Below are 13,969 nucleotides of genomic sequence, written 5' to 3' on the forward strand. Positions count from 1 at the left end.
TGTGCACATTCATGTTCCCATCCTGGATGTAAATGGAGCGTCTGAATGAAAGTGCTGGGGAGAAACCCAGACCCGAGTCCCTGGTTTTCCTCACCTGCTACAGCTGTGGACACCCCACGTGTTTCTCTGGCAGCCCTCTGTCTTCCACAGCGGCTCTGCGACCCACCCTCCTCTGCTCCGACACCGGCTTCATTTTCTGATGTTGCTGCAAAAAAGGTGCCGCCTGTGCTGGAAATGGGATCTTCCACTATTTAGCAAGGCTTTGCTGAATGAGTCATCAAAGCCGGCTGGTATTGGCTGGGCTGGTGAGCACCCAAGGGATTGCCTGGCAGAGGCTGCGAGGCCTCACTTCATTCACAGAAATGTGGGGATGCTAGCCAGCCCTTTCATTCACACGCACAGAATCTCATTCACATTTTGCAGTTTCGCTAGCCACTTCTAATGAAGAGAGACATTTGGGAGCCGTAGGGTTTTCTGGGCAGTAGAGACATGTAAAAATAAGCTATGGTGTGTATATTTGCTGTTGCTATGCTAGGAAGATGAAGAGAGGAATGAATGCTGTGTGGATGCTGTAGCAGGTTTGCAGTGTGGTGAGGAAAGGCTATTCTGCAGATCACTAGAAACCTGCTTTTACACTGACTAGGACATTGCCATTACTCATCACTGCTGGGATAAGAGGTGCTGACTTGGTTTAATGTGTCATGAATATACTAATTAAATACCTGTATTTGAGCTGACTGTTTCACTGTTATTTGCACGTTGTGTACTGCAGCCTTTAGTCATGGGAGAAGGAAAGAATTGTATGGGATTTTTCCTTTAAATTGTGCTGCAGCTAGTAATTTGTTTAAAAAAAACTTTGCACTATGCAACTTCTCTGGTCTGAATTTGTTTATAATGTAATGTATTGTCCTACATCCAAAAGATGTTTTGCAAAGAAGATGAATTTATAGAAAAGAGCCATATGGCTTGTGATGGGCATTGTGTATCACAATGCTGTATACATTTTGTATTTTTCAAAACAATGTAGGAGAAATGAGATATCTGTTTGCTGCATGTTTTGCTGCTTCTCAGATCAAGTGTTTGTGGCTGACATCTATGCTTTGTAAGACCTGGTGCATTTTTTTATTTTTCACTGCAGGACGTCAGTTTGCTGCTGCCTGGACTTTTGCATATTCTTTTAGGGTTTTTTCAGTTTTTCAGAATTAAACCAAACATTCCAGTGAATTGAAGATCCTCTTCATGTTTTTCTTCAGAGTGAGTATCAGTGATGAAAGAAAAAACATCTGTTAAGCCTGTTGTCGGACATCAGAAAAATACTTCCCTTCACACATAGGTACTTATGTAATTCCTGCATTGAAATAGAAGGTTGTTGTGGAGTAACAGGGGAGAAGGATTTCTTTCTTTACAAAAATTGGATGTAACAGTGTCTATGGGAGACAGCATTGACACAAAGGCACTTGTAAAGTCTTCTAGGCTGCTTTTGTGCATGAAAATATGTATATTATTTATTTCTGTTGTCTGTTCTGAAAACCTTTCAGGTGTCTGTGTTTTGCTGGGGAGGGGGAAGGAGGGGTATGTATGTTTAAAATATTATCCAGATATTTGCTATCTAATTGTGACTTCTTTATAGATTCACAAATATGTGAGGTGGAAGAACATTTAAACAGAAGAATAAAGTGTGGTGTTTCATAAAGGCTGTTAATTCAGTTTTAAAGGTAACTGCCTTTGGTACCAAAAGGTGGGGGGGTGGGGGGAAGGGTGCGGGGAGGGGAGAGAATTACAGGTTGAAAGGAATTATCTATTTAAGAAGATAGGAAAAGGAAATTTGAGAATTGATTGGTGCTAGCATGCTGTAAGTGGGTGGATAGCTTTTTTTTTCTTTTTTCTTTTTTTTTTTTTCTACAGGAAGTGATTTGCAGTGTTCACTGAGCCTTTTGTTGAAAAGGGTCCTTCTCATTTGTGTGAGTCATGCTTTTGCTGTGAGCGAGTTGGCAGCACTAAGCAGGACTGGGATCTCTGTCACAGAAAACTGTTACTTCACCCAACCTTAACGGGGAACCATAAGAAATTTCTTAAGATACTTATTTTTTTGTTCTTCCTTATACTCTTTTATTTTTTACCCCCAAATCTTGTTATCCATCCGTGTTGTTATGAATCGCCTGCTATGTTAGCACAGGCATCTCCTGTGTTGGCATCAGATTTGCCAGAACATATGCAGGAAACCAGATAGAAGGGCATGCTTCAACGTACCAAGTATAACCGCTTCAGGAATGATTCGGTGACATCAGTTGATGATCTTATGCACAATTTGTCCATGAACAGCAAGGTCTCAGCAGTTGCTACGGCTTCAACAGCACCTTCATACCTGGTATCTCCAGAGGTTCTCCGCAAGGACCAAGAAGATGGACCCACCACCCTGTGTACCCTCATCCATAAAGTGTCCCACTTGAAACTCTCTAACACAGGCAGCCTTTTGGGTATCAAGAACCTCTCCTCTGCAGTAAAGGAGCTTGCTGTCTCCAAGTTGCAGGGAAGCTCGAGTGCTTCTAGTTCAGCAGCAGGGGCTTCAGACAACACATGTAACCTCCTTGTCTCTGCTGCTTCGTCTTCTCAGCAGGACGTGAGCAAGATGAGTATGGGGAAAAAAACACGGTCAGAGGAAATGCACCTGGGAGGTGAAGACTGCAATCAAAGTAGCAGCTTTGTCAATAAACCCTCTCGAGGATGGCTGCACTCGAGTGAGAAGATCCTGGGACCTGGTGTGACGTACATTGTGAAGGTTGGTCTGATTTCTTTCATTCTCTGTTTTTGTCAATGAAAAATTCTCTGCTGGTTTCAATGGCAGGCTAGACAGGCTGAAAGGACCTCTGTTTGTGTATTCCTTTTTTGTGCATAATGCATGGTATGTAAATACAGGAAGGCAGGGTTGGGAAGCTGTGTTAATTTGTTATATTAGAGCAAACCTGCAAATAGGTTCTTTTTCAGAAAATGTTCTACAACTATGTAAAAATACTTTTCCTAAGCTAAAAGCTGTTTTTCTTACTTTTTGTTTTGGAGTTTTTTTCCTTCTTCTGAATTTAGGTTTTCTGTTTTATCTAGCATACTGTATATGTATATCTTGGAGACATAGGCTTTCAATATGTCTGGTGCAATATACAGGAGGAAAGAAAGACTCCTTGATGTGTGAAGAACTGTTAATCTTGCATGATATTTCAGTTTGAAAATACCTCTAAGGACGTGTGGTTTTTAAAGTGAAATTATATTTGAAATACTAGAGCAGTAAGGCACAGAGCGCAAATGTTCCACAAATAGAAGTACTGTTGTGGGTAGAGCAGGAAAATGCAGCTTGTTTTACATAATGAGAATTCAGCCACCTTAAATGTTATTGCTGTTTTCCGTTCACTGATACAGCATATCAAGAGCAAAGAATCCTAAACTTACAGGGTAATATTTCCATATACTGTGAAAGTATTTTGAAATGACCTGTTAAATTAGAGCCTTTGAGAGAAGGGTATGTGCAATGTTTTTGTAGTCAGGTAAGATTCTTGTTACACCTTGCAGCACAGTGTGCAGAAAGTGTGAAAATAACATTATTGTCCGGAATTGTTCTTCAGTCACCATGTTTTATTTGCCAAGTGGCTTTTGTATCTTAACTGTTAAACTGTTTTGTAGCAGACTATTAATAAGATTACAGTTCCATTTATAATCTCATCTTATTTTGAGTATAAAAGTCACAGTGTGACTTTATATCAGGATGTTTTAAAACTGAGTGACAGCCTTGTTGCTTAACTCTCACCAGTTTTTCTCAAGTCTCATTATCAAAAGCAGAGTGCATATTTAACAGTTGGAGCACTAGGAAGCAGTCTTTGTTTCTTTCTGTTAGTGGTGCTGGTAGATTTTGCAAGTGATGGTTGATTAAGTTGGCCAATTGAGAGCACTATTGAAATCGTACTGTCTTTTTTACGAAGCTGAAATTTTCTGGAACTACAAAAGAGTCAGTGCTACCTTTCAGAACACAAATTGCTGCTCTGTTACTGTTCACGAAGTGTCTTGATAAAAATAAACAACTGATGCTAGACATAATGATGTTGAGACCCCATTGTTCTTTTGCACAGAAATATTGTGGTTAATGAAAGGTCACTTACTTACCATTTTCCCATTAGCTCAGGGAACTCAACCATTTTATTTTTTATTTTGCTTAGGATATTGTAAGTAGGCAGATAATGACTGTGAGAATTCACTGCTGCTGTTTGTTTTACCTGAAGTGATCATTGTGAGGCAGAACAAATACAGTATTCATTTTCTTAATTTTTTCAGTGGTTTACCTTTGGTATGGTAGAAGAAGCTGACATCCTTGAATTGAAAAGAGAAGTAAAATTATATACAAGTGGGCTTATATTTAAAGTTAATAATTAACCCATATCTAACACTGATATTAGAACAAATATTTTAATCAACGCAGCTGGTGTCAAATACATTAACATGTATTTATACATATTATGTATATTAGAATTTTCAAAATAAATCATTAGAACCATACAATTTACATTTTAGATGTTTGTTAATGTCATTAAAATGTATGGAATCTAGATTATTTTTTCTATTAAAAAATAGGGTGATATCTTCAACTTCATGTGTTCTGGCATAGAGTCACAGAACAGTGCTCTAAATGTAAAAACAAAAGTTAAAAATAAATATCAAAATCAGTGCTTAATGAATGAATGAAAATAAACTGGTCCTGGTTAGTTCATAATTTGTGTGTTCATTAAGTATCTCATAATTTTCCCAGCAACTGCAGCATTCATATAGATAAGAATAAAATGCAGTTCCCACATCATTAAACATTGCTAGTTCCCAGGGCTTTTATACATTCAGACCATCAAATCCGTACATAGATAATGTACACTGAAGGAAAACATTCCTTGGATACCTCATGGCTATACTGACTATCTGGGTGACTTGTACCATGTTAATTAGCATCATATGCCTTGCAGAAAATTCCATATGCCATTGGTTAAATAAGACAAAAGTTAGATTTGTTGTTAACCAGCAAAGCTTTTATCATTTTTTGTGCAAATGTGCGCTGGGTTACTATTTTCTCACTAATCCACATTCAAAACTTGAAAATTATCTATGGGACAGGGTAAATTGTAACTACTGGGCAGTTTGGTAACTCATATTGGAATCTTCTGAAGTAAGAGACACAAAGTTCCTATGTGTAATGTATGACAAACCTGTGTCCCCACTTTTCCACATATTGCCTATTTTTAAAATGGGCAGTGTAACTCTAATGCTTAAATATGGCTGTAGGATTATGGTAAACAGGAACTGTGCTCTGATCTTCATAGTCTGCTGCAATGGAATTATTTTCAGCTATAAAAATACTGGCATGTTTGTCTTTTTTTTTTTCCTGTTTTTTTCCTGTTTTTTTCCTGTTTTTATATATTATTTTATGGGAAAATTTTCACAAAAGCAACCAAAAAAATACTTGTAGCAAATTAGACAATCATCAGAGCCATATTAGAGGACATAAAGTGGCAAGATACTGATATTTTGCTTAACAGTACTGGTGAACAGTTTAACAAATTATGGATTAATTAAAAAAAATGAAATAGTTTGCTGTGATGGAAGTCATTGAAGAGCTCAGTGTTTTCCCCGTAGAGGGACTGATTACTATAGGGAGTGATTATAAATGTTCATGTTGTCAGAAAAACAAATACATACAATAAAAAAGTGTAAAACTGCATAATGTAACAGTAGTTAAGTGTTTCAGTGAAATCTGTTTGTTTCCAATGATAAATGTCTACTGATGAGTTTAATTGGGTAATGGCATAGACGTTTTGGGTTTTGTTACATTTAATTAAGAGCACAGTCAAAAGTCAAGAGGCAAATGTATGTCTGTCTTTAGGTAACTCATGGCTGGGTTTGTAACAAGTGCTTTTGAGCTTAAAATGCTGTTTCTCAGCAGTTCAAAACTAAATAAATTGAAATATTATAGCATAATTTTATATCCCTATATACAGCATATCCAAAAGACCTAACAAGGCATAAAACCTGGACCAGTGGTATAGAACAGACCCGGGTAAATCTAGTGTTAAGAAATAGTTATAAAGATAGTATCTGAGAGATAGGAAGGAAAAAGAACTTCACCTAAAGGAAGAACTGCAAGCCAGGCAAATAACATTTCAGTTAAAAATATATTAAATTATTAATGTTATAGCAAAGTATCTAAATAGTATAATCCTATCTACACTTATTTCTTTGACATTTTAACACTTCCGTGTCTTGGGAGGGGATAAGAGTGATATACATCTGATGACACAAATAGACATTTTTTGTAAAGCTGTTCAAACATATCACCAAGTAAAGGCTTCGGTTCTTCAAACATTTCTGCATGACACTGTTTTGGGGAACATTCTAACTGAAATAAGTGAGGCTACGAAGTATGTGCTTAAGGATGAACTGAATGGCTGTGTTGTGTGCTCTTAGTGCATCCTTTTATTCTGTACTATAGCATTCCCATCAGCGTATATGCAAGGCAGCTGTGATTTTAGCAGATCTCTGCAAGTAGGCACAGAATTTGCAAAATTAATTTTCTCTTTAGTAGCTAACCCAGACTGTGAGGCACAGCCTTAAATGGAAGTAACATTGTGGAAACTGCAACATATGCAGACTTCCCCTAGAAGACTTTAGGGCTCTCTGGAGGAATGTTTCTCTTTCTTTCTGTTCTAACCAGAATTGATTTGCTCCTGGTTTAAAGTAGGAGCAAGATATCAGTGCTTCGTGGTGGTACTCTGCCCAGCTGTTTGTAAGGCATGCAGTGTAGTCTGTAAGAAAAAGAGGGTTTATTGCTTCGTTTTTACTCCTCTAAATAGACATAAGGTCAACTGTACAATCTACTTCTTTAAAAAGAAGAATATTAAGATTACAGCAAGACGTTTTAGTTTCACTTTTTGGTTGATGTTAGCTTTGTCTTCCTTCATTACAGAAAAAAAAATGTGCAAGGCTTTTTTGTTTGTTTTGTGTTGGTTTTGATTTCTTTTTTTTTCTTTTAATCAGTTTCAAATTCCTGCTTCTATTCAGTCCAGTTGCAGTAGTGTTAATGGTTAATCACTGATAGTTTGACACACCCCGAGAGAAAACATACTCAGTAGGATTTCATGCATGTGGTTCTAATAATAAGGAACACAGACCCAAAGCATCCTGTTTGTAATGAAGTTTGCATGTTTAAGAAGTGGGTTGTGTGTTTCAGCCATATGATGATACTGGGACTGAATACTGATCCTTTCGTTCAGAGTCTGCTATCCTCAGCCCAGTTACCCAAACAGTGTTAGCCAGAGCTCAAAGGCTTATGAAACTCACTTATCTTCGTAGGTTTTAAAGCTGCATGCATGCAGGTTAGGAAAGTGAAGTAAGTGACAAAGACAGCATTTGTTTTAGCAATTAATCCCTCCTACTATGCCATATTCCTTTGCAATCAGTTAGTATCCTATGCATTTTCTTTCACTGTTATTTGGTCTATGAAAGAACGATGTTGATGCCTGTTGCTCTGTTGAAAGCCTATTTTTTGAGCTCCATGGATCTGAAACACTGTGGGTCTGTTATACAGCCCACTGATATGAAAAGAGCGTTTCTCTCAGAAATTAAATCTGATCCTACAAGCAGAAATCATACAGTAGAGTCTTTAATTCTAATATTATTCTAATTACCTGAATCAAGTACTATTACTGTACATTTGCACACCTTTTATAGAAAGTAAAACACGTAATGATTTTAGTGCTGAAGGAGTCAACTCAACATGAATGTCTGTTCTGCAGTACATTTGGAGTTTTTGCAAAGTGCTTTGGAAGCTCTGGCATAATTTCCACATCTAGGGTTATTTTGTGAGTGACACAATTTAGGTATTGTTAATGCTGACATGAATAGTTGAAGTCAGAACTGTATTTGTTTAAAGGAAAAATTGTACAGTCCTGTTAGTTATTCACAGATTTAAAATCCACAGATGAATTTAGCTGGTTGGTTTAGGAGGTAAAACTGCATTCAGCCAGAATTCCTTCTCTGTTTTTCCTTGGAATTTGGATTGTTTGTTCCTTTAACGGTTAAAGTAAGAAAACTATGTGCCCAATGTAAATATCTGCCACTACAAACATAAAGAAAATGCACAGCTGAACCAAGATCTTCAGGGAAAAACCATGCCTGCCTTTGCTGCTGAAGACAAGGAGCTCCCTTGTCCCAGTGACAGGGCACTCCTTTGTCCCATAGCCACACAACCCATGGAGGCACCTTGTGTCCACTAACACACTAGCTATACTTCGCTACAGCCTGGCTTCATTTCATAGTAGAAACTTGAAGTGAATGCACAGAGTTTGAATATTAAATTTTCTTGTTGTTTGCAATGGGAAAAAAATGCAGATCTGCCCTGGGATGGTGCCCAGGACAACCAGCCTTCCCAGCTACTGACACTCTTTCAGGGTGATTTACTCCCCTAAGCAATTAAACAAATTCTGTAGTCATAGAGGAAGAAGGGTTCAGTGTTGCTTCTTAGTTCTACATAGTCATGCAATATTTGTATTTCATTTGATTCTATATATCTATGATAAAATGCAATGAAGCTCTACCTTTGGCTGCTGCAGGCAGATCTGAGGCACAGCGTGCCCATTTTGAGTTGTGATGGGGTAATGATGGGACTCGGTGCAACCACATTTCCAGTCATCACTTGTTTTCAGAGGGGGATTGGGCACAATTCAGTAAGGATAATCTAGTGACAGATATTCCCCTAGATTTTTAAGGTAAGTTGTCATGTGGCAGGGAAAGATTTCAGTCTCAGAAGGTTGACTCAGACAATTCAAGTCACAGCTAAAAGTTTAAAGACTAAACAAAGCTGTTTTGAAATTAGACTAGCAAAAACTTAAAAGGTAAAAATAAACAGCATATAGGGAGATACATAAAAAATAATGTAAGGTAAACAGAAAAAGCTGTCTAAGCCTTTTTTTCCACAGCACTATCACATATTTGCTGATACAGGGATTTTTGTCTTTTTTTGTTATCTCAAAACAAATCCTGAAATTATATATGTAATTTGAGCAAATACCTTAAATAATAAGGACAAGACTGAAAAAGAGATACTTTGTCTCAAGATATTGTCTTAACTTGCTCAGCACCCTTTTCATCCTTCTGGATATGTTGTACTAACATGCCTTTATTCCCATTTTTTACTCTTATTAGCATAGGAATTATACAAGGGAGTGCATGTCTCATTGGACACCAGCATCCTGACTGGCATTTGACACTGTTTACCTCTAATGAAGTAATTATCAGAAATAGAATTGTCTCTTTTCTTATAGACAAGTTGTCTCTTTTCTTATAGACAAGCTGCTTTAATTAACCACAGTACTCTTAACTTGCCAAGAAATTATAACATTTCAGAAACACTTCCTTTGCCGCCAAATTTAGGGGCCATATTTTGTCTCCACATGTTGAGTGCAGATGCTACAGTGTCATATATTTTTACTTATTTTTTTTAAAGTCTGTGCAGGAGTGAAGAGAAAAGGCCAGGTGGATAAACTGTGCAGGGTCTCTTTCTGAAAGGAAATAATTGAATACAAAGCTGCACTGCAAGCACCACAATAAACTGTTAAAAACATACCAGCCAAACATTTTGAACGTGCCCAAAGCCTTTTCTTGGGTCAGAGACAAACTATAAAGGCAGTCCCCAGTATGGTCCTGTTCCTAGGTGACTGTTTTCCTTAACAACACTTAGTCAGGAGAAAAACCTTCAGAATTAATGAGCTTTACAAGGGCCTGGTATGAAATAAAGCTTCACTGGCAGATGCATTGAGCCTGTTTCTCTTACAGCACTTCAGCAGCGTTAAGAAGACACTGAAGTCTAGTTCACTCTACTGTAGGAATATAATAATAATAATAATAATAATAATACCTAATTCCTATGGAACACTCGTTGTTAATAGATCCTCATACACTACAAAGTGATGTTTGTTTACAAGCTTTAATACAAAGTACTATTTAATGCTAAGTATCAATCTTTTGATTTTACTGAAGAGTAAATAAAGATGTAAAGGATTTACATAATTTGCTTGAGGTGTCCAGGAAATTACTGACTGAGGTAAGGCTTTCACAACACCCAACTGCTCTGTAAAATTGCTAGGGTGAAGGTCTGCTGCTGTAAAAGGTCTCTAGCTGGGTAGGCAGAACTGGCAAATCGGAAAATATCTTTTCAGTTTGCAGACTGAGCATATTTATGACAGAAATTATAGTAGGACTTTTGGAGGGGTGGAAAGACAGCTTTGCCCAGTCCAGCAGATGCTGCCTTTGCATCATGGTCTTCTGTGATGCACTTGTAATAGTTGTCAAAGAAGGTCACCCAGCACAGAGTGCATGCCACAGCAGACAGGGAGAATAGAAGATTCAATATGAAATGCATACCTAAACATGTGTGATGGTTTCACTTGGGTAGCAGCCAACACAGCCGCCCACTCACTCTGCCACCCCCCAGGGAACAGGGGAGAGAACTGGAGTGGTGAGGGTAAGGAAACTCCTAGGTTGAGATAAGAACAATTTACTAATTGAAATAAAATAATAATGATAATAACAGTAATAACAGAATATGCAAATAAGTGATGCACAGTGCAATTGCTCACCACTCACTGACTGATGCCCAGCCTGTCCCCAGCCAGCGGTCCTGGAGCCGAGACAGTCCTGCAACCACAGTCCTGGAAGACTGAGCCCAAGCAATCCCTGAGAGAATCCCCAGCTTTCTGGTCAACCCTCATTAATATACTGAACATGACTTCATATGATATGGAATATCTCACTGGCATATCCAAATGCCAATTCTGCATTTTGCTAGACTAGCAGAATAGAGGGAGGTTGGAAAAGTCCTTTATCTTCCAGTAATAACTAAAAACATTAGTATGTTATTAACATTCTTCTCATAGCAAATCCCATACTGAAACCAAAACACAGCTATTCTAGCTACTGAGAAGAAAATTAACTCTATCCTAACAAAACTAGGACAAAAAGTTTTGTAAAACTCAAAAAAATTGTTTATAAGTTTGAAGTTCATATGATGCATGGATGTTTGCAGGATCAGAGTTGTGGAGAATACCCTGGATATAGTGAGTTACAAGACAGATTTTTTTTCATGTTAGAGACTTATTTGGTATATGTTGTGAGCTTGAAGTGAGCGATATTTACGAACATGTTTTTTAGATCAGCATTATGAATTGCAATTCAAGTTGATCAATGATAAGCAGAAAGGGGAGAAAGTTACGTGAGAGATGTCTGAAGAAGTAGAATCAATGCACAGCCTGTAGAGTTGGGTGCAGCAGACTTTTCAAGCTGAAACAAGATTGAGACTACTTAAAATACTGTTATTTATGTAGTGTAGATTACCACTGAATTTGAGACTGTTCTGTAACCATTCATTTGATACAGCAGTACTTACATTGGATAAATAGCCTGCACATGAAGCAGGCCCACTCTGCAAGAGAAGACTTAAAATACTGGTTGTTGAAGATGTATCTTTCTGACATTTTTAACCTTTTGTAAATTAATTCTATAGTCATAAAATAAGTGGAGAGCACTAAGTAAATAGAAACATTATATGAATCCTCTGTTGCAGTGTATTTATTTCTGCCCAGGAGCTGGAAGAGCAGGGCTGCTCGGTGCAGTGGTACAAAGTGGGAGCTGCGGGTGCCCATCCTGAGCTGACACTGACCTCTGGGCTTTGGGGCAGGTGGGAAGTGGTCCCAAGAGAGGCTGGTTGGGACCATTAGGGCCTGATAGTACCTCAAGCTCCCCAGAGCTGCTCTGCTGGGATTCTTTGTGACCTTTATTCTGCAAGAAGACCTTTCAGAGATTTTTTCATGCTTTAAATCCAGCCTGGGATGTCTCTCACCTTGTTCCTCTGTTCTGCACATTAGAAGTCATCTTCTGGGCACTCTTACAGTGAACACAAGTAACTATAGCTTAAGGATAAGAAAGTTAAATATTGATAAAGATTCAGTAAAATGTGTGCCTTAAATGCTGGACTCTTGTGATGAAGACCAGAGGTACATGTAGCATTCATATAAAAAAGGGCTAGCTCTACCCCCTGGTTATGTTTTGGATTTTCATTTTTAACAGTGACAAGTCCTTACTAAATCACACCTCCAAATGTACAATTTCAAAGGCATAGCTGTATAGCTTTTCAGATACTTTGCATAGATTTATATTCGACATACTGGAAAAGCACCTGTCAGATTTTTCATCTTCTGGGTCTGTACTTTAATAATATTCCTCATCAAGCAGTTCTACTTAATGATTGAGGTAGTATAAGTCTTTTAATAACTAGATACATTTACAGTGTCCATATTTACAGTTTCATATGTCTAATTATGATTTTCAGCTATTGAAGCATAATATTTTGGCTGCAGAAGCTTTTGCATGTTTGTGTTAAAGGAGTTCTGATACAGAACATAAGCTGCTAGAACTAATCTGCATGGTGCTTTAAAGGGAAATATATCTTAGTGGATATTCAATTTAGCAAGCAAAACAATCTGGAAAGTGTTCACTAGATTAAAGTATGCAACTGTGAAAATGAAACAATTCATCTGTAATACTGCAGTGCATAGTCTAAGTAGTTCATGCTGATTAATATCACACTGCAATAATTGCATTCACTCAGTATTATATATTCTTAAAATTAAATCTGAAAAATATAGAACCAAAGTTTTTTCCAAATATAGCCTTTTTTAAGTAAAACTTTTGGCACATACAAAAAATTAAGGCATAATGCAGACTCTGTTTACATTTTAAATAGAATAAATCATTGTCCAGTGTATGCACTTCTGATTCTAGCATTTCTGAGTTCTTGCATGCAAATACATGTATCTGTAAAATAAGAAAGTAAGAAATACTGTACATGTAAAACTACCAATAAGGGTTTTTTGTGGAATCTTATGAAAGCTCAGTCCATTTAGCATCTGTACAGCGTGAATATTTTTAAGCGTGATGTTGGCAGTCTTATTTCATCCACATACAGCTAGGAAATATGAAAAAGGTATTTTCTTTGAAGATGTGTTGTTTTCAACCTCATTCGAGATGGAGATTGGGAAATTGTCAGAAGCAAAATTTACTTCCCAGTGGTATCTTTCCCCTTACTAGTAAGAAATGGGACGTTAGAGTTGACTTAAGAAATTGATTTTCAAGATAAGATAAAATATATTCTCCTTGTCCTAGCCGAATTCTTTGCCTTTTTTTCTAAGGAGTTCTGAATCCTTTCTATATGATTTGATTGTGAGATGCTGCCAGAATGCTTTCACAAGGGACAAATGTAAAACCACTATTAGTATCTAGTGAGAATTGTAGACATATCCCAAATAGAATGGATTCTTTATTTCTTATGGAGGTTTATGGGATAGACTTAAATTGGTTTCTCACTGGTAAGATGCCCTGTATTCTCATGTTATGTGGAGATTTTTACAGCTACTCCTGTCTGCAACTCTGATACAGGAAAAGTAGAACAAATCTAGTTTATTCTAGAAAATCAAGTAAAAATACATTCTATCAACGAAGGGAAACTATACTCTGAAATATGGTGAAAATATTGCATGTTGTTGCACAGCTTTTCGTCAGATATCTCCTTTCCTCAGCAACTGATAATATTTAGTCATGTAAAATCTTCATCATGCTTCAGAGATGTGTTAACAGAAGTGGAAAGTATTGCTTAATATTGTTCTATTTTCTGTCCTTCTGTTCTGGTATTGGTGGCACATAAGTGTATTTTCTTTTGCAAATGCTGTGCTCTCTCTGTGCCTCATTGTCAACAAGATTTGGAGGCATTCAGTAGGTGTTCATATCTTCTCCAAGGCCTCTTTGTTTGTATGAGTCCCTAGCTACTGAAGAAGGACTTTACAAGTTTTCTGATCTCTGTGGGAGAAAAAGGAATAACCAATTTCCAACTTTTTCA

General features: G+C 37.3%; 1 protein-coding gene across 1 annotated transcript in view; it reads left to right on the top strand.

Annotated features, from left to right (window-relative positions):
* Positions 1-1,945: 1,945 nt before the first annotated feature.
* LOC104532871 (SHC-transforming protein 3-like) overlaps positions 1,946-13,969 on the top strand; it is a gene marked incomplete at its 3' end in the record, with an annotated part of 32,801 nt that continues 20,777 nt past the window's right edge. The window contains exon 1 of the mRNA XM_010178186.2: positions 1,946-2,779. Within this exon, the coding sequence (XP_010176488.1) occupies positions 2,237-2,779 (543 nt within the window). The remainder of the gene's footprint in view (positions 2,780-13,969) is intronic.

Source organism: Antrostomus carolinensis, unplaced genomic scaffold, assembly GCF_000700745.2.
Source record: "Antrostomus carolinensis isolate BGI_N321 unplaced genomic scaffold, ASM70074v2 scaffold4341, whole genome shotgun sequence".
NCBI lineage: Eukaryota > Metazoa > Chordata > Aves > Caprimulgiformes > Caprimulgidae > Antrostomus > Antrostomus carolinensis.